Source organism: Limtongia smithiae (assembly GCF_038497785.1).
Source record: "Limtongia smithiae strain NRRL Y-17922 unplaced genomic scaffold V1518scaffold_2, whole genome shotgun sequence".
Classification (NCBI taxonomy): Eukaryota; Fungi; Ascomycota; class Lipomycetes; order Lipomycetales; family Lipomycetaceae; genus Limtongia; species Limtongia smithiae.
Genome location: NW_027117623.1, coordinates 1,276,102 through 1,293,804, shown reverse-complemented (window position 1 = coordinate 1,293,804; position 17,703 = coordinate 1,276,102). Strand labels below are relative to the sequence as shown.

General features: G+C 56.3%; 8 protein-coding genes across 8 annotated transcripts; 4 read left to right on the top strand and 4 right to left on the bottom strand.

Moving 5' to 3' along the window:
- The first annotated feature begins 2,160 nt into the window (after positions 1-2,160).
- V1518DRAFT_412721 (carbonic anhydrase) lies at positions 2,161-3,415 on the top strand. The gene has a single exon (XM_066903162.1). It carries the CDS (start codon positions 2,563-2,565, stop codon positions 3,313-3,315), a length of 753 nt encoding a protein of 250 aa, XP_066761569.1. The 5' UTR covers positions 2,161-2,562; the 3' UTR covers positions 3,316-3,415.
- On the bottom strand, positions 3,264-3,877 carry V1518DRAFT_412719 (uncharacterized protein). Its single transcript, XM_066903161.1, has 3 exons — positions 3,805-3,877; positions 3,658-3,754; positions 3,264-3,603 (listed from the first exon to the last, which is right to left on the bottom strand). The coding sequence occupies exons 1-3, from the start codon at positions 3,847-3,849 to the stop codon at positions 3,485-3,487; spliced, it is 261 nt and encodes an 86-aa protein (XP_066761568.1). The 5' UTR covers positions 3,850-3,877; the 3' UTR covers positions 3,264-3,484.
- Positions 3,876-5,752, top strand: V1518DRAFT_179991 (uncharacterized protein). Its single transcript, XM_066900838.1, has 2 exons — positions 3,876-4,358; positions 4,406-5,752. Exons 1-2 carry the CDS (start codon positions 4,107-4,109, stop codon positions 5,645-5,647), a joined length of 1,494 nt encoding a protein of 497 aa, XP_066761567.1. The 5' UTR covers positions 3,876-4,106; the 3' UTR covers positions 5,648-5,752.
- On the top strand, positions 5,707-7,769 carry V1518DRAFT_412717 (acyl-CoA N-acyltransferase). The gene has a single exon (XM_066903160.1). It carries the CDS (start codon positions 5,815-5,817, stop codon positions 7,705-7,707), a length of 1,893 nt encoding a protein of 630 aa, XP_066761566.1. The 5' UTR covers positions 5,707-5,814; the 3' UTR covers positions 7,708-7,769.
- V1518DRAFT_412716 (uncharacterized protein) lies at positions 7,733-9,183 on the bottom strand. The gene has a single exon (XM_066903159.1). The coding sequence runs from the start codon at positions 9,137-9,139 to the stop codon at positions 7,754-7,756; it is 1,386 nt and encodes a 461-aa protein (XP_066761565.1). The 5' UTR covers positions 9,140-9,183; the 3' UTR covers positions 7,733-7,753.
- Positions 9,184-10,680: 1,497 nt separating this feature from the next.
- On the bottom strand, positions 10,681-13,018 carry V1518DRAFT_412714 (Sec1-like protein). The gene is made up of 3 exons (XM_066903158.1): positions 12,818-13,018; positions 12,544-12,739; positions 10,681-12,496 (listed from the first exon to the last, which is right to left on the bottom strand). The coding sequence occupies exons 1-3, from the start codon at positions 12,896-12,898 to the stop codon at positions 10,836-10,838; spliced, it is 1,938 nt and encodes a 645-aa protein (XP_066761564.1). The 5' UTR covers positions 12,899-13,018; the 3' UTR covers positions 10,681-10,835.
- Positions 13,019-13,039: 21 nt separating this feature from the next.
- Positions 13,040-15,099, top strand: V1518DRAFT_412712 (uncharacterized protein). Its single transcript, XM_066903157.1, has one exon. The coding sequence runs from the start codon at positions 13,244-13,246 to the stop codon at positions 14,894-14,896; it is 1,653 nt and encodes a 550-aa protein (XP_066761563.1). The 5' UTR covers positions 13,040-13,243; the 3' UTR covers positions 14,897-15,099.
- Positions 15,014-17,233, bottom strand: V1518DRAFT_179720 (methylenetetrahydrofolate reductase-domain-containing protein). The gene is made up of 2 exons (XM_066900836.1): positions 16,904-17,233; positions 15,014-16,834 (listed from the first exon to the last, which is right to left on the bottom strand). The coding sequence occupies exons 1-2, from the start codon at positions 16,988-16,990 to the stop codon at positions 15,131-15,133; spliced, it is 1,791 nt and encodes a 596-aa protein (XP_066761562.1). The 5' UTR covers positions 16,991-17,233; the 3' UTR covers positions 15,014-15,130.
- Between the last annotated feature and the right edge of the window lie 470 nt (positions 17,234-17,703).

Here is a 17,703-nt window from a genome sequence, read left to right as displayed (position 1 = left end):
CAGAGCACGGCGCCGGACGCGGCACAGAGCTCGACAACAAGGGACGTCCGCCTATGCAAGCAAGGGCAGCAAGCCCACTATGCTCAGGGTGGTGTGTGCCGCCCGGTAAGCAGTATTCAACGGCGCTCACATCATTGGCGCTCTTATTCGCCAAGACAAATAGAGCATAGTGGAGCAGAGAGTGCTAGTTCGCGGACGGCAGTCGGAAACAGACAAGAAGGAACGAAACACAACGGCGGGTGGTTTGTTACAGACGGAATGAGATCTGCGCCAAGCAGGGCTGACAACTAACGGCATACAACAGAGAGAGTAATGATGTAAGGGAAACAGAATATCTGACGGCGGTGCAGTAACAGCGAGAGGCATGGGGAATAAGATGAGTCGAAACCTGCTGGGGCCGAGTCGTGAGGGTGGCGAAGGCCAGCCGGAACCACCACGAGCGAGACAAGAAATAGAAACGATTCCGGGTGCACACAAGACGGAAATGACTTGCGACATGCATACGAGAGGTACCTACAAGTGGACAAGTGGTACGAGAGGTCATCAGAATTCCCCGCGGTGCTTGAACACGAGCGAGCGAGCGAGAGATCCTCAGAGCGGCGGGCAGCGCCGAGAACGGCACGGAAAACACACCTGGACCGTGGTTGAAGCGCCTGCGCGTATGCTTATGCTGGATGGAGAATGATGATACGCGAGGGCCGAAAAAGATAATGCGTCAAATGCATGTGCGACGATCACAACATTGAGGGGATTCTTTTTTTTTCAAACTGTAGAGCTTGGCCTGAAGAGGTGCGCCTGAACAGATTGTGCCTGACGTCACACAACGAGCGTGGTCGGCATCGCGAAGTCTGTGCGCGGACGTGGGCGGGGTTGGGCATATTAAAAATCTACCACTGCAGCCTGCAGGTCTACTAGTACCACAGAGCGCTGCAGCGCAACGCAACGCAACACGACCGCAGAGCATATTCACATATTTCGACGGAACAGCGGAGATGGGGAGCATTCTCGTCGCCTGCGTGACGACGGGTTGTGGGCTGGACGGCGCTGGGTTGCGTCGGTGGCGCCGCTACGTGGGCGGAATTGAACGTTGAATCAGCTCGCAACTCGGTGTCCGACTCGTCCGTTCCACTGTTCGTCGGTCATCACCTATACCCGCGATAATGAATAAGAAGACTTTTTCTCGTCCCGGAAAGGGAGCACCGAATAGAGGGACGCAGCAATAGAGCCAACAGGTACCAAGCGAGAGAAGGGCAAAGTTGCTGGAGAGCGGTGGCATGGCCTTGCGCGCGCAGAAGGACCCGCTGCCGAAACTGGGTGTCCGCGCCAATCAAGGCCGGCCGGGATCTGAGAGTGCAGAGAACCCGCAGCGGGGGAGTGTGACCGATGGAGCGGTGATAGCAATGATCTGTGGCGCCCGCTGGGGCACGATTTCCTATTGCGACCGAGAGCGCGCGTGTGGAGCGTATACAGAGCCTCGCGCGCGTCCAGAAGATGGGGCGTAGGTGTCTCCTGGGCAGCTGCAGACACAGCAGCTCGCGGGAGCGTGTCGACAGTCGAGGCGCAGGGAGATGAATGAGCTCGTTGACCCTCCACCGACGCGACTCGACAACGCGACTTAACGCGACTCACGGCTCGGCATCGCGGGGACTACGATACGGCACCCGCTACGGTGCCTGGTGCGAAACGGTGAGAAAGAGGCACGGAAGAGGCGGAGCAGACGGGAACGGCAGCAGAGGGCGCGGCGCGTGGAGACCGAGATGGCACGGTAGGGGTGTTTGCGTCCAGAGTGGGCGCATCCGAGAGACGTGGAAGGTCACTTCCCGGCGGCACGGAAGCTGCTGGTGCGTAGCCGGCAGCACGCGGGCGGCGTAGTCCGCAGCACGGGCAGATCGCCCACCCGGACGGCCCCGTGCCGCGTCGCCGCCGCTGCCCACCGGCGCCCACCCCCAGCAAGCGTGGGGCGCGCGCCGCACCGCCCAGCGGGCGGGCAGCATTGCAGCCGCGCCGGCGAGGGGGAGGGGAAGAAGTCACGGATCCGAGGGCGGTGTCATATCAGAGTCGGCCTGCAGCGGCCGAGTGGGCCTGTAGAAGAGAGAGCAGTCCATGTGAAGAGTAGTGACTAGTAGGGGTGGCGGTGGTGGAGGAGGAGGAGGAGGAGGAGGAGCGGCGGCGGTGGGCGAAGAAACTGCGACACGTTCGCGGTCGCTGCGCTGCGATGGCCGCGAAGTCGCCAGCAAATGCTTTTTTCCCTGGTTTCAATCGTCGTCATCGCAGTCATCATTTTGCTCTGCTCTGCGCCGTCGTATAACTGCCGCGCTGCGCTGTCTTCCCCCCAGCGCACACTCTCTCCCTCTTCGCAGTCCCCCGGCCGCCAAAATTCCGTTTCGCCTGTCCTCTCCGCCGCGGGTGCTTGCGTCCCTCCTCGACACCCTCGTGCCTGCCGCCGCACAAAACATCCCCCCGGTCTGTACGCACGCGCATACGCCACTGCCCCATCCCCAGAACCGACCACCCCATCACCACCATCACCCCCCGCCACCACTCTCACACATCCCGCGCGCCATGCCCGAACTAGCCCCCACCCCCGCACCCCACCGCGGCTCCGACTCCTCGGTCGAGTCCGACATATCCTCGACGCCGAGTACCGCTTCCACGACGCCGAGCGAGACTTCCGTGGAGTCTGCGTTCGTGGCCTCCCTCCTCCAGCGCAACGAGTCTTGGGCGCAGCGTGTCGAGACCGCCCACCCAAACCTCTTTCCCCGCAACGGCAAGGGGCAGAACCCCACCGTGCTCTGGATCGGCTGCTCCGACTCTCGAGCGGGCGAGTCCTGTCTTGACATCCTCCCCGGCGAGGTCTTTGTCCACCGCAACATCGCGAACCTGGTCCCCCACGGCGACATCTCCTCGCTCTCTGTCGTACATTTTGCAGTAGACGTCCTCAAGGTCAAGCACATTGTCGTCTGCGGCCACTACGACTGCGGTGGCGCAACCGCCTGTCTCACAAACAAGCGCATGGGGCTGCTGGACAACTGGCTCAAGACTCTCCGGGAAGTGCGCGTCATGCACAAGCACACGCTGCAAGCTATTGCCGACCCCCGGGAGAAGCTCAACAAGTTCATCGAGCTCAACGTTGTTGCGCAGGTGCACAACGTGTGCCGCATGTCGCCGGTGGTTGACGCCGTCAAAGAAGGCCGGCTAACCGTGTCCGGCCTGGTTTACGACGTGGGCACCGGGCGGCTGAAGACGCTCTCCATACCAGAAGACACGCATGCAGACGACTTCGTGGTGTATGACAACGACGAAAACCTGGAGTAGGAAGCAGTAGAGTTGGGTTGCATGTAAAAGCATTGGCGTTTGTGTTTGTTGCTAGAAAGAAACTAGAGGGTGTATATATAATGAATTTGTGTTTTCTTCATCGGGTATGCAGAATGTAGTTGTGGAAATGTAGATTGCGCCATATATACACACACAAACGCCTGTTGCCTCAGTCATCCCACGACCGGTTGAGCTTCCACACGCTCGAGGTCGCAAAGCGTTCCGGCGCGACCGCAGCTGAAGACTGTTCCCGGTAGGTGCTCGTCAGGCGCATGTCGCGCTCCATCACTGCAGATATTAGCTCTGAACCGGCGCCGCCAGTGTAACATGGGTATCACGTACTGTACTTGTCCCAGGTGTCGCGATGCACACGCTGCTTCTTGCCGTCCTGGCGCATGGTGTTCGCAAAGGCCATGCCGCCGCCGGCGACACCAAACATCTGCAGGGTCAGCGAAAGTGTCCGTACATATACATCGTCATGGAACATACGGTGACGATAACGGCGTAGGGCAGTAGCGCCTCGAAGGGGATCATGGTGGCAGCGTGGTGACGGTGAAGTGCGCGGTGGTGGTGAAGCGCGTGAGGAAGAGAAGCCATCGCAACGCGCGGCTGCTGATTGGCGGAGCATAAGCTCTGAGTCAGCTGCACTCGCCCAATCACGTCGCGCCTTTTTCCACTTCCGCCGCGACATTGCGCACTTCACGAACCCCCAGCACCAGCAGCCAGCACAACAGACCAGCACCGCACCGCACAACGCACCGCATCGCAGTCCCGCGCTGAGCTCCGCCGCAATGCTCCCCGCCGCTGCACTTCCGCGCTCCTCCGCCGCTGCTCTGCGCCGTCTCGCGCGCGCGCGTTCCGGCGCGGCCGTCGCTGTCTGCAGCGCTGTGCGCGCAAACTCAACGCGCTCGTACGGCGGCCTCAAGGACCAGGACCGCATCTTCCAGAACCTCTACGATAGCTACGGCAAGGACCTGAAGTCGTCCATGCGCATGGGCGACTGGTATAAGACCAAGGAGATCCTGCTCAAGGGCGACACCTGGGTGAGCACTCTTCACTCCCCATCATAGAGGATCCGCTAACCATCCAGATCATCAACGAAATCAAAGCCTCCGGCCTACGCGGTCGCGGTGGTGCCGGCTTCCCATCCGGTCTCAAGTGGAGTTTCATGAACCCTCCCGGTTGGGAAAAGAACCTCGGCCCGCGCTACCTTGTCGTCAACGCCGACGAGGGCGAGCCCGGCACCTGCAAGGACCGCGAGATCATCCGCAAGGACCCCCACAAGCTCGTCGAGGGCTGCCTAATTGCCGGCCGCGCGATGAACGCTACCGCCGGCTACATCTACATCCGCGGCGAGTTCTACAACGAGGCCGTCGTCCTGCAGACCGCCATCAACGAGGCCTACAAGGCTGGTTTCCTCGGCAAGAATGCCTGTGGGTCTGGCTATGACTTTGACCTCTACATTCACCGTGGTATGGGCGCGTACGTCTGCGGCGAGGAGACCTCCTTGATTGAGTCCATCGAGGGCAAGGCCGGCAAGCCCCGCCTAAAGCCGCCGTTCCCCGCCGGTGTCGGCCTCTTTGGCCGCCCCACCACCGTCACCAACGTTGAGACCGTCGCGGTCTCCCCCACCATCTGCCGCCGCGGCGGCGCATGGTTCAACGCCTTCGGCCGCGAGCGCAATCACGGAACAAAGCTCTTCTGCATCTCCGGTCACGTCAACGAACCATGCACGGTCGAGGAGGAGATGTCTATCCCTCTCAAGGAGCTCCTCGAGAAGCACTGCGGCGGCGTCCGTGGCGGCTGGGATAACCTCCTCGGCGTTATTCCTGGCGGCGCGTCAGTACCCGTCCTGCCAAAGCATATCTGCGAGGACGTGCTCATGGATTTTGACGCCCTGCGCGATGTGCGCTCTGGTCTCGGTACTGCGGCTGTCATCGTCATGGACAAGTCCACTGACATCGTCCGCGCCATCCAGCGCTTCGCCGCATTCTACAAGCACGAGTCCTGCGGCCAGTGCACACCCTGTCGTGAGGGCACGACCTGGCTCTCAAAGATGATGACCCGGCTCAACAACGGCCAGGGCACCGAGCGCGAGATCGACATGCTCCTCGAGCTTACAAAGGAGATCGAGGGCCACACTATCTGCGCCCTTGGTGACGCCGCAGCTTGGCCTATCCAAGGCCTCATTCGACATTTCCGGCCCGAGATCGTCAAGAAGCTGCAGAAGTTCGAGGCGGAGGTCGGCGCCGTCACCGTCGGCGGATGGACGCCCTCGACCACCATCTCCGGTGGTGCTGTTCATGGCATCGGCGCATCTGGCTCCCATTAGATTGCAATACATGTCTTGGTATGGTTACATTCACAGTGAAGTAGACGTAAACACGAACCCCTTAGGTTGACACTGATAACCCTGAGCTCTCCGCCACAAACGCGTAAACATCGCGTGAATGTCCTAACGGCTGCACTGCGACCGCCGCGCACGCGCCGTCAAGCTCCATGACGCAACTCAACACCGACAGCGCAGACGACACTGTCGCAGACGATGGCGCACGCGGACGCAGTTTGCGGCGGCGAGTGGCCTATGCGCGCAAGAGCGGGAACGAGTTCGACTTTGATTTCGACGAAGGCAACCAGAGCGATATGGCCGACAAGCGTGGTGGGGATGATAACGCGGAGGACGGCGATGATGAAGAGAGTAGTCGCTTTGCTAAACGACGGCGGACGTCGAAGCTCGTCGCGTTTACAAAGACGCCGCGCTCATTCATGGCGAAGTTCAAACTCGTACCTTTGGCGAGCCATGTCGATATACATTCGCAGAATCTCGGCGTGTCGGGGTATTTGACCTACGACCAGTCTGACCGCTTTGCGTATACATACAACGCCGACCCCTATATCATGAGCGGCGATGCCGCCGCCGCGGGGACAGCGATAAATGCGGCGCAGGAGTTACCGTACGGTGGCATCCTCACACCCCGCGAGGCACGCACGACGAATACGGTTCCGCGCGCTCTGGATCGTATGATATTTGGGAAAACGTTGTTGCTTGCTCGCCAACAGGAGTTTATAACACCTGGTCGCGCGACAGCGGGGGCCGGGGCGGGTGTGGTCTCTGCGAAGGAGGCACAGCGGCAAAGGGAACAGCGGCGGCAGAAGTTGTTGCGGCTTGCAAGGGCCAGAACGGAGGAAGGGAAAGGCAAGACGTCGGCCACGCGTACGCGTGCAATGAGGGAGTCGTTGGTATTGTCATCGGCCGACGACCACGACGGTGAAGATTCGTCCTCATCGCAATCTGAGCTATCTACGTCTTCCTCCTCGTCTTCCTCCTCGTCCTCCTCGGACGACGACTTCGTACACGCCTTAGAAACCACCATCCCCTCCACCTCCGCCGCCAACTCAATCTCCAAAATCCGCGCAATCCGGTTCGGCAATTATGAAATTGGAACGTGGTACACCGCGCCGTACCCCGAAGAATACTCCCGCCGGCCGCTGATCTACATATGCGAGTACTGCCTCAAGTACATGCCCTCACAATATGTCGACTGGCGGCACCGGCTCAAGTGTCCCGCGCGGTGTCCGCCGGGGGATGAGATTTATCGTGCTGGGAACGTGTCGATGTTTGAAGTCGACGGACGCAAAAACGTCATGTATTGCCAGAACCTATGCCTGCTCGCGAAGCTCTTCCTCGGATCCAAAACACTCTACTACGACGTCGAACCCTTCGTGTTCTACATCATGACTGAACGCGATGAGCACGGTTGTCATCTCGTGGGTTACTTCTCCAAGGAAAAACGCAATATGTCGAGCTACAACGTGTCGTGCATCCTCACGCTGCCTATACACCAGCGGAAGGGGTACGGTAGTTTTTTGATTGCGTTCTCGTATTTACTTACGCGCACGGAGAGAAAACTCGGAACGCCGGAGAAGCCGCTGTCGGATCTGGGGTTGTTGTCGTATCGGAGTTATTGGAAGACCGCGTTAAGTTATGCGTTGTTGGGAGTGTTGCAGGAGTATGATGCCGAGGAACGGGATCGCGCCGAGGAGGAAGCGTCTGAGAATAAGCGCGAAGAGGATGAGGAAGAGGTTGGGAAGTCGATCACGATCGCATCGCTGTCGTTACGCACAGGTATGACTGCTGACGACGTGGTGTCAGGCCTCGAAGCACTGCACGCGCTCAAACGCGACCGTGCGTCGGGCAAGTATTCCATCCGTGTGGACCGCCACGCGATCGAGACCCGTGTGCGCGAGCACGAGCGTAAGGGATTTATCAAAATCGAGCCTGACAAGCTCGTATGGACACCGCTCGTGCTCGGAAGATCTGGAGGAATTAACTCCCTCTTCGGTGTCAGCGGAGTTGTTCCGGTTGGGGTACCGGGAGCCAGTGTACAATAGGGATGAGTTTGTGATGTAAATTAGATAAGTAAGAATAATGTATTCATTATAGAATATTATCCTTCTGCTGTGCCAGATAATCCTTCGACACAGGAATCCGTGTACTCAGAGCGATCTTGACTTGACTTGGATTTTTGCGCTCCTCCGCGTTATACTTATTCTTAAGCTGCCGCCGACTCCGTCCATGGAACATCTGACACATCATCCCAAAATCGGTACCAAACATGGAAAGCCCGTCGTAAAACCGCAACGTCTCCGGGGCCGTCCAGCGTTCGACACGCTCACGCTTCGACCACGACGCCGAATTCACGCGGCGCTTGTACGCGTCGTCAAGCTCGATATCTTCCGGGCGCACGTTATCACGACCGTCGCGCTCATGTCTGTCGATTTGGAGTGAGTCCTCGTCGACGATGATTTTACCATTGATCACTTTAAGCTTCGGATTTCCCGACCGCACGCCGCTCTCGATCATGGCAGCGGTCTTTTTCCGCCGCACAAGCTCGTCTTCAGATTCCTTCTTAATCCGTTCATCCCGCTCCGCAGCCGACTCGCGCGACGCGCGCTTCCGCGCTTCGCGTTCCTCGAGCTTGATCTTCTGCACGCGCTCGTACACCGTGGACTTGCGCCCGATATGGATGTCTCGGCACAATTCAGCCATGGTGACTTTGTCAACGTCGATGACCCGAGTTTCGCTGTCCTCCGGGGATAGCGAGCGGGTGCGACGACCGCGGTGTGGAGCGAGCGCGCCGGCCGAGGAGTGCCAGAAGTTGGAGAGGGCACTGGATGTCGAGGCAATGGAGGGGGTGGGCGATGAAGGCGGCGCAAGGGTGTGCGAGGTGGTAGCGAGTAGTGTGAGTGCAGTTGAGCTGGATACGGGAATTGTGCTGCTCGTCGTGGAAGCGGTAATGGTGTTGGAAGGTGCGACGACGAGTGCGGTGGTTGTATTCGTTGTGGTTGTGGTGTTTGGCTCATCGTCGGTCGAGGTGGTCGTTATAGTCATAGTGCTCGAAGCAGCCGGCATAGGCGAAACCTGCTCGGTCTCGGTCTCGCTTTCGGCTTCCTTCTCAGCCTCAGCCTGCGCCTCCCTCTCAGACGTTACTTCATCATTCTTCTCCTCCGTCGTCGTCGTAGTTGTCGTGGTCATTGTCGTCGTCGTCGTCGGCAGCACAGTCTCCCCGTCAACCACCGCTGGCAAAGCACTCTCCCCACCGTCCACCACCTCCGCCATATCTGAAGGTTTCACAGGCGCCTGCGTCGCCCCCGGCACCGCAATAACAGCCGGCCCCGGCGCACCACCGCTCTCCACATCGCGCCGCCCGGGTGGCCTAATCACAACCGCCGCCCCGGCGCGCTTACTCCCACCTGCGCCGGGTTTCCGTGCAAACGGGAACGGTCGCGTGATTCGTGTCGGTGTTGGGTGCAATGGCGGCATTGCGTGCGTGCGTGCGTGCGTGCGTGTCGTGCTTGTGTGGGTGGGTACAAATAGAGGGCCGTGGAGTGCGATGGTGAAGTTAACAGGGAGTGTAAGTATAGGGTAAGGGTGTGGGATAGGGTTTACATTGGGAGGTTGGGACTTTGGCTGGGAACTGCACACACTTGATATTACATACACTTCGTGGGATTACGTTCCTGAGTATCTGAAACTTGATTTCTTGCTGTTGGTCTGTTATATACTGAGATTCATTGTGCTTTGGGCGATTTGATTTGATGGGAAGGGTTCAGGAGAGTGCACGACACGACCGAACGAAACAACAATAGCGGCGGACAAATGATTAGCTGCTCGATCTATTTCTGATCTGTGTTGATATACTCGTGTTTTCGTTATACATTTTGCTCATGTGCATAGGTGGAGTTATCAGGCATATCAAAGATGCCTGCTGGAGTTTTGAACAACTGACCTCTATACTACATCGCCATACAACAAGCTGAACACTAATTCACGCGTTATTGTTGGTTTACAGTAGCACTTCAATATAGCTCCCATACTTAAATCATGCCGCCCGATAACGGCGTAATACACTCAATCGCTGTTTTGAAATTGCTGCCATCTATCGAATTCCAAATGACGGACCTTTACTGAAGCAGTTAGCGCTCCGGCACAGGACACGAGCATGCTATAGGTGTCTCGTGCCAACTTCCCTTGCTGTCAACAGCGTATGGATAAGCTAGCTAGGTCAATCATACACGCATTTCAGCGGTGCACAGAACAAGTACCTTTGTTCTCGATCTGTTGGGCAACCATGGATTTTGCGACGCCATTCCAGGAATCATAAGTCTTGCGAGAACGCTGCAAGTACAGTTCCGTTAGTACTCGACGAATCAGATCTACGTAGACGTAATATAGACTTGCACAGAAGACAATATCATGCAGGACGACGCGCTGTACTCACTAGCCTTGAGATAGGACCAGATGGTTAGATAGATGATCGCGTGCTGCATGGATGAGGGAGGGAAGTGAATGGGAAGTAGGAGGCTAGCGAGGAGAGAGAGAAGGAGATATGAGAGAAGGAGATATGAGATAAACTGGCAGGCGGAGAATTATAAATCGGGAGGGCTAGAGAATCAGCCTACTGGCTAACACGTCCAATCCGGGACTCTCAAACAATCGCGCGCAACGCCCTCTAACGGTCGTGAACTCTCTCATTCATTCTGGCGAAAGGTCGCATACCTGATAAAATACAAGTTTGTATGAAAATCATCGTGAAATAGTAGATCTATGACGTAGACAGGGCGACCGCGCTATGTGCGACCACGGGGCGCGTATTCACTTGGCGATGTGCCGTCACTGTCATCCGTCTGCCCAGCTCATCTGGCGAATAGGCGGCCACAAGCGCGCGTTTATCAATACAATTTCAAGGATTACATGGCAGGATGTGCGGTGTATTGAAACCGTCGAAGTAAGCCATGTTTGTGCTGCGAGCGCAACAGTATTTTAGTCCTTGGCATGTGTCAAGTGCCGTCTCGCGAAACTTCAACTGATTTAAATGCGCACAACACATTGATACAACATCAATACAATCCCATTTCTGATGTTTCCACGATTCCATGAACTTGATATATATTAAGATTCTACCCACAATGCCCAAACCACAAAATTAACAAGGTCACTCGCCGCCTAACACCGACGCTCACGTCTCTGTCATCGTGACGTCGCTCGGCGTCGCGTCCATCGCGATCCGCATGATATCCTTACCATCGATGATACCCGTCGTCATGATGAGAATATGTCGACGCTGCGCCTCCTGCTGCGCGATGAACCGAAGCGCCGCAATCTCCGTAAACGTGATCCCGCCCAAGAGGAACACGGCGATCACACGCTTGATGTCTTTGCGAGCCTGCTGCAGCACTTTTGAACGCACGGATTCTTCGATCTTTTGCGTCTCGTCGAATTGGTCCCCCGGGATGTTGCGCAAGATATCTTCCGCGCCTCGCCAACCAGAACCGCCGAGAGTCGAGATCTTGGTGCCGAGTGCGCGTTTCTGGATAACGTACTGCACTAGACGCATACTCAGCGGCGCGTATCCAGAGTACACATAGGCAATGTCGTTCGGAGTTTGCTCGTTCACATCGTCGATGATGAGTCTCAGCGACTTGCGCAGGTTCGAGAACTGCAGCTGCGCGTTTGCGCCGCCTTTACCGCGCTGAAAGACAAGATCGAGTTTCTTCAGCGCGTTGAACGTCAACATGTGCTCGTAGCCGTATTCGGCATACACCTCGCGCTTGAACTGCACCAGTTCCTTCTCTTTGATACCGCCAGTCGTGAGCGACTCGATGGCGAGAAGCCGCAGTACGACGTCGATAGACACACCTCGCGCAATGAGCTCCTCAATAGTAAGATTCAGAGCGCTTGTGTCGAGTCCTGACGCGACGAGATTTTGCTGTACTTCAAGTGACCGCGTGAAGAACTCGGTTTGCGTTCTCGTCATGATCTCTTCTGCCAGGTTCGTGTGCAGTCTGAGACTCTGGTGCTCCGCCTGCAGGCCTGAAAGCTTACTCACAAAGTCCTTGATCTGCGAAACCGTCTTTGCCTGATGCCGCTCTTCGTAGTCTTCATTTAGTTTGCGTGCGACTCTGTTAAGAGTAGATCCCACAACAGCGAAATTAAGATCTCGGAGCGACGAGAACAGGCTGTCGCTCGAATCCAGAACGACCTTCTTTGACTTACGGTCGCTAGGCGGCGCGATCGAGACTGCCGAAGCCGCAGAGGATGCGGGCGGAAGTTTCGAGTTCGCGGTGTTGGATGCAAACACGCTGGTGGGAATCTCCGCCTGCGAGTTCTTGATTCCGAAAACCTCGTCGATCAAGCCTTCGTATGTGAGCTGTGTCATAAGCGGGGTGACCATATCCGACCCGCGCTCGACGATCACAAGCTGTTCGAACACAGTAGTGTCTCCTGTTGCCAAATTATCCTTCAGATCTGCTCCGACTTGGGATTCTTGTCGCATTCGTAGCAGTAATTCGCATAGCTTCTTGGCGTTGTTTCCCTTTCCAATGATTTTGGGATAGAGCCCATATTGCCTCTGTAGCGCGTTTAGCGCAAGCGCGGAGGAGCTGACCGTGGTCGGTAGACCCTCAAGATACATCTCTTTGAACCCCGCGTCGGGGAGCTCTATACTGAATAGATCGTGTTCCAGAGGTATAAATCCCAAATTCCACTCGCTCAGCGTGATGTCGCCGAGTACGCCTTCTTCCTCAAACACTTTCTCGACCGAGAGCATTCGTCGCGGATACACAAACACGTTGAAATCGTATTCCACTTCGGACATCTGAATGAGCTGCTTGATTTGGGCTGGGACAAGTCAGAACCGAACTTATACCAACCATACGGAGACTCACTGGAAACTGTAGTTGCGTTCTGGATATCCCCTCGAATCAAGTACACAATATTTCGCTGTGCGGCATCTTTCTGAGGGCCGTCGTCCAACCAGAATATGTTATCGACGCCATGTTCCTGGAGAACGGAGAATCGCGCGATATGGCTTAGTGGAGCCGACAGCGTCCGGTCAAGAATTAGCGATTTTTTCCCCCGTACCTGCCGCGGTAAAACGACCAGTTAGTATTGCTCATCAAAAATATAATACCGCAGCACAGCAAAGTAGTAGGTTCATACCGACTCGAGCAGCTTGAGAAACGAGACCAGGGCATCAGACTTGAGCTGCTCCGGGCTTATTGACACCGGCACCGTCGACATGGCGTCCAGCTATGACACACGCAACAGCAGACGTGTCACTTCACGCAAACAAAAATTCAAATATCCAATTATTGAGCGGCGACAACGACAACAAATAAGTGGGCAGTGTGTTGTGAATAAGCCAGCGGAATCAACCGTGGAGGCGACGATGTTGAAATCGACAACCCTAATCGTCGATTCAGGGGTCGACGCGCAGTCGGCGCAACACGCTGCCGGCGCACTTCAATTGTTTTTGGCCACTTGTTCAACTTCCGCAGCTTCACGCGTTCTCCGCCACTTGACTCGACGCACGCGACTATTGCTTCCCTCGTTACGTGATTTTGTTGCTTTACTTGGTGTCGCGCAATGATTATCCGAATCACCGTCGCCAACGTGGCGCTGCTTGTGCTCTCTCTATGCACCTCCCCCGCGGTTGCCGCAGATGTGCAACCTGGCCTCGGCCCGTCCGCGTACCTCGCGCAAGCCGACAGTTTACTCACCGAAGGCAAGTTTTCCGACGCCCTGCAGTTCTACGATGCCGCTGTCGCTGCGGATCCACAAAACTATCTGTCATTGTTCAAGCGCGGCGCGACGTATCTGTCCGTCGGGCGCACCAGTCCTGCGCTGTCGGACTTTGACAAGGCGTTGGAGCTGAAGCCAGACTTTGATTCAGCGCTAGTTCAGCGTGGAAAACTGCGTCTGCGTCTTGGAAACTGGAACGGCGCCCGCGCGGATCTGGAGAAAGTGGCGGCGAACAACCAACGCGATATGATCCAGCAAATCAATGTCGCGGAGTATGCGGCCGCGTCTGCTACTTCCGCAGAGAAGAAAGGCGATTACGCAGGCTGCATTACGCAAGCAGAAACAGCAATCAAACATGCGCCGCTGCTGGCGTCGCTGCGGGCGCTGCGCGCGCGGTGTCGCCTTCATGAAGGTCAGGTGCGTGAGGCGTCGATGGATTTGCTGCATGTCGTCAAGACGAACCCGCTTGACGCTGACAGTCACGCTATGGCGGCGCAACTGTTGTTTTTGTATCTTGATGAGCGTGAGAAGGCGATTCAGCAGCTGTCGAAATGCTTACATTACGATCCCGACTCTGCCGTGTGCAAGAAATATTTCCGTTTGTTCAAGAAAATCGATAAGGAAGTGACCAAATCGTTCACATTTAGAGACAAGGGGATGCATGCAACATTTGACAAAACCGTTGTCATCGGCCAAGGCCCTGACATCGAGCCCCTCCTCACGCGGATCGACAACCTATCAAATGAAGTGCAGACATCAATGCACATTCCCCCCTCAATTCCCAAACTCCTCGACTTGGACGTGAGAGAAGCAACATGTGATGTGTACTACACATTACGGCGATGGAGTGCAGGGGCGCACTACTGTAACGAGGTGCTCAAGTACCGGCCAGACTCCGTTCCGGGCGCGCTGTTCACCGCAAAGCTGCGGATGAATGACGACGAATTTGACCGCGCTATTGAGATCCTGACAAAGGCCAACGATGCTACAGGCGGCCAAGATGCCCGCATTAATGCTATGCTGCGAGAAGCACAGGTGCTCCAGAAACGCGCCAACACCAAGGACTACTACAAGGTCCTCGGCGTGAGCAGGGATGCAGCCGAAAAGGACATCAAGAAAGCGTACCGCAACAAGACTAAGGAGTATCACCCCGATAAATACAGAGGCGACCTCAAGCCGGAGCAAGTCGAGCGGAAAATGCAAGAGATCAACGAAGCGTATGAGGTACTCTCCAATCCGGAGCTACGCCAGCGCTTTGATAACGGCGACGATCCAAACGATCACGCGTCACAGACTCAGCAGCATCAACAGCATCGCAGCGGCGGGTTTAATCCGTTCTTCCAGCAAGGATCGGGCGGGTTTGGCGGCTTTCCCGGCGGAGGTGGTGGCGGCGGTCAACAACAGCAATTCTTCCAGCAGGGTGGTCGCACGTTCTATCGATCAACGTCGAGCAACCAACAAAAAGGAAGTGGAGGTAGCTTCAAGTTTCACATGTAGACGATGCTACTGCCGGGAGTTGACAACGATTGCATGCTTATTTTGGGTAATTCTGTGGCGTTTTTGGGCGGCATACCAGAGCACGAACAATAGATGCGCTAGTTAATTTGAGGAAGAGATTCTTGGTGAGAATAATCGTATTATACAGTCACATGAGCCTTCATACGTAATATAAATAGCACAAAATTTTTAGTCTTGAGTTAGAACTTTTAACGGCAGAGCAGAGTGGAATATCTATTCATGCAGAAGCTCCCAGAGCGCCTTGCCGTTGACATAGTCGTGATGCACAATTGAGACTAGGAAATAAGAGTCGTGAATATTTCCCATCAGTTCGTAGGTTTTCGTGCTGGGGGAGTACAAGCGCTGCCACTCTTTCCAAATCTCAAAGGCGTCGTCCATCCACGCGCGGAAGGACTGCTCTTCGATGATGGTCGGCTGGACAACCTCGCGGTTCGGGAATACACCCCATGTGATCGCATTGACGTCCGACGCGCTCATGTTTGAGAAGAAGTCGCCGCTCGCGTTGCCAGCATAGTACGAGATCGACTCGTTGCCTTGCAGCTTGTCCTTCAGGCTAAAGAATTTTTGTTCCGGCACGAAAAACTCGACGAGTGCCTTCTGAAAGACGTAGCCGTTGTGCGGGCCCCAGCCGAACACCGGGTCGTCGCTCTTGACGCTGTTGATGGCCGGCTGTGACGCAACGGTCCACAGTCCGAGCTTATTCAGCTTGATGAGGTCGTCCTCGATGAGCTTGGTCTCTGCGCTGAGTCCTTCTTCCTCGGCCCATGGTAGCACAGGTAGCTCACCGGTTAGGTACTTCACGAAGAGGTCGGAAATGTCGGAAGAGGTCTCTGGACTCCCCCACAACTTGAGAGCCTTGTCAGGGGTAGCGTGGAGTGTAACTCCATAGCCATCAATCTCGCCGTATGCCGGCGAGCGTGGGTCACCCCAGCGTCCGTTGGGAAAGTCGTCCCAGTGTGCGGAAATAGAGTCGTCTAGCTTGACGCCGCTGACGCCTGCAGCCAGAGCGGATTCAATCGAGACCGGCTCCTTTACCGCAACCGGCTGCGGTACATAAGTGCTGCCGTGAGCCCGCGGTCGCAGAATGGGACTCTTCTCCAGGATAAGGCCGGTGCTTCGCTCTAGGTTGAGGGTGTAGAAGTGGAAGCCGCGGACACGATGGCTTGTGCGTGTGTAGATATCATTGATCATATTGACGAGGACCTGTACGCCGACCTGTTTAACCTGCTCGTCGTCGGCGTTTGGCACGGCGTTGAGCTTGTCCATGACGTCCTCGGGAATGTTTGCGTGGCTCAGCTTAGCGGTTCGGATAAAGGACTGGTATGTGCTGATTGGCAACAAGCCTGGTATGAGCGGGATGCCATTGAACACTCCGGACTCGTGCTCGTTAAGCATTTTCTCGAACGCGACAAACTTGTCAACATCGAAGAAGAGCTGTGTCATAATGAAGTTTGCCCCAGCCTTGGTCTTCTCTACCAGATATGGCAGATCAAGTAGTGGGTCCTGCTCCTCGGGACTCGAGCCGTCGGCATAGCCTTCCGGGTACGCGGCGACGCCGATGCAGAAGTAGTCGCCGTACTGCTCGCGGATGTACTTGACGAGGTCGACAGCGTACTTGAACTCCTGTGACTCCGGCGGCGTCCAGTACTCTTCTCCCCGGGGCGAGTCACCTCTCAGCGCAAGAATGTTGCGGATGCTGTACTTCTTCGCGTTGGCGAGGGCTTCGTCGATGACACGTTTTTCCATGTTCGTGCACGTCAGGTGCAGACATACTGTGATCCCTAGCTCTTCGGTGCACAGCTTTGCGATCTCGAGGGATTTGGTAGCGGTGGAGCCGCCGGCACCCCATGTGATGTTAATAAAAAGCGGATTGAGCTTTGTCATGCGCCGGAGACGCGGAATCAGGTTTTGCACGCCCTGGTGAATTAGCAGTTGTTAGCAGCCGTTCCGCGAATGCAAGGTTTGCTTTGCAGCCAGAGTACATACAGAATCTGTCTTTGGCGGGAAAAACTCAAAGGAGAAAAATGGCTCCTCGGACGCGAGAGAGCCTATCTTTTCGATAATTGTGGCCATCGTTGGCGGGAGTTGTTGCGACGGTGGGGAAGTTGATGACGGAAGCGGAGGAGAGCCGCGGATGGGTTTGCGCCTTGCGCGGCGCCGTCGGATTTTGGCTTTGGAAGGGTTTTTCGCCGCACTGACACGTCTTGACTCCGGCGGTGTGAGCGGCGGAGGTGTGGAGGAGAGGGATGCGGAGAGAGACGGGGAAAGGAAGGCGGAGGAGCTCTGGAGGAGCTATATGGGTGCTGTGTTGGCAGTCTGAAGCTGCTGGCGTTAGACCGCCATCCGTGTCGACGCTCCGAGCACGGTTGCCTCGGCCAACACTGCGCACGTCTTTGCGAGTTATGCGAGTTATGACTCTTGCACTCGTGCTGCAGCGGACTGTATTTCTACGCTCTATCGCACTCTACTCCCGTCGGTCTGCTCGCAAGACGGATCGCACGGCAGGCTACTCACCGCCATGTAACCCGTTCTTCGCGTTAAACACCTCCGCCGAACTCCATGCACAGTTCTAACGATCTATACAACAGGTCAGCATTCGTCGCAAATAACGCCAGACAACATTCCCTGCAGTGGCCGCAGTGCTCAGTGACATATATTCTTCTCCAGATCCGAGATGCCAGCACTCCGGACCGAGGCCCGAATCTCCAGCCGCTCACGCTCCCTCCGTGCGGAACGAAGCGCACGCTGCCAGCAGATTCCGGCCAAAGGTGGTCTAAAGCAGCAGC

What these genes read in the sequence shown, in the direction of transcription:
- V1518DRAFT_412721 (XM_066903162.1), top strand. Translation starts at nt 2,563, where the DNA reads ATGCCCGAACTAGCCCCCACCCCCGCACCCCACCGCGGCTCCGACTCC.
- V1518DRAFT_412719 (XM_066903161.1), bottom strand. Translation starts at nt 3,849, where the DNA reads ATGATCCCCTTCGAGGCGCTACTGCCCTACGCCGTTATCGTCACC. An exon ending in CCTACGCCGTTATCGTCACC is followed by an intron (nt 3,755 to 3,804) that starts GTATGTTCCATG and finishes CTGACCCTGCAG; the next exon opens with ATGTTTGGTGTCGCCGGCGG. An exon ending in CGACACCTGGGACAAGTACA is followed by an intron (nt 3,604 to 3,657) that starts GTACGTGATACC and finishes TAATATCTGCAG; the next exon opens with TGATGGAGCGCGACATGCGC.
- V1518DRAFT_179991 (XM_066900838.1), top strand. Translation starts at nt 4,107, where the DNA reads ATGCTCCCCGCCGCTGCACTTCCGCGCTCCTCCGCCGCTGCTCTGCGC. An exon ending in TGCTCAAGGGCGACACCTGG is followed by an intron (nt 4,359 to 4,405) that starts GTGAGCACTCTT and finishes CTAACCATCCAG; the next exon opens with ATCATCAACGAAATCAAAGC.
- V1518DRAFT_412717 (XM_066903160.1), top strand. Translation starts at nt 5,815, where the DNA reads ATGACGCAACTCAACACCGACAGCGCAGACGACACTGTCGCAGACGAT.
- V1518DRAFT_412716 (XM_066903159.1), bottom strand. Translation starts at nt 9,139, where the DNA reads ATGCCGCCATTGCACCCAACACCGACACGAATCACGCGACCGTTCCCG.
- V1518DRAFT_412714 (XM_066903158.1), bottom strand. Translation starts at nt 12,898, where the DNA reads ATGTCGACGGTGCCGGTGTCAATAAGCCCGGAGCAGCTCAAGTCTGAT. An exon ending in TTCTCAAGCTGCTCGAGTCG is followed by an intron (nt 12,740 to 12,817) that starts GTATGAACCTAC and finishes TTACCGCGGCAG; the next exon opens with GTACGGGGGAAAAAATCGCT. An exon ending in GAACGCAACTACAGTTTCCA is followed by an intron (nt 12,497 to 12,543) that starts GTGAGTCTCCGT and finishes GACTTGTCCCAG; the next exon opens with CCCAAATCAAGCAGCTCATT.
- V1518DRAFT_412712 (XM_066903157.1), top strand. Translation starts at nt 13,244, where the DNA reads ATGATTATCCGAATCACCGTCGCCAACGTGGCGCTGCTTGTGCTCTCT.
- V1518DRAFT_179720 (XM_066900836.1), bottom strand. Translation starts at nt 16,990, where the DNA reads ATGGCCACAATTATCGAAAAGATAGGCTCTCTCGCGTCCGAGGAGCCA. An exon ending in TCCCGCCAAAGACAGATTCT is followed by an intron (nt 16,835 to 16,903) that starts GTATGTACTCTG and finishes CTAATTCACCAG; the next exon opens with GGCGTGCAAAACCTGATTCC.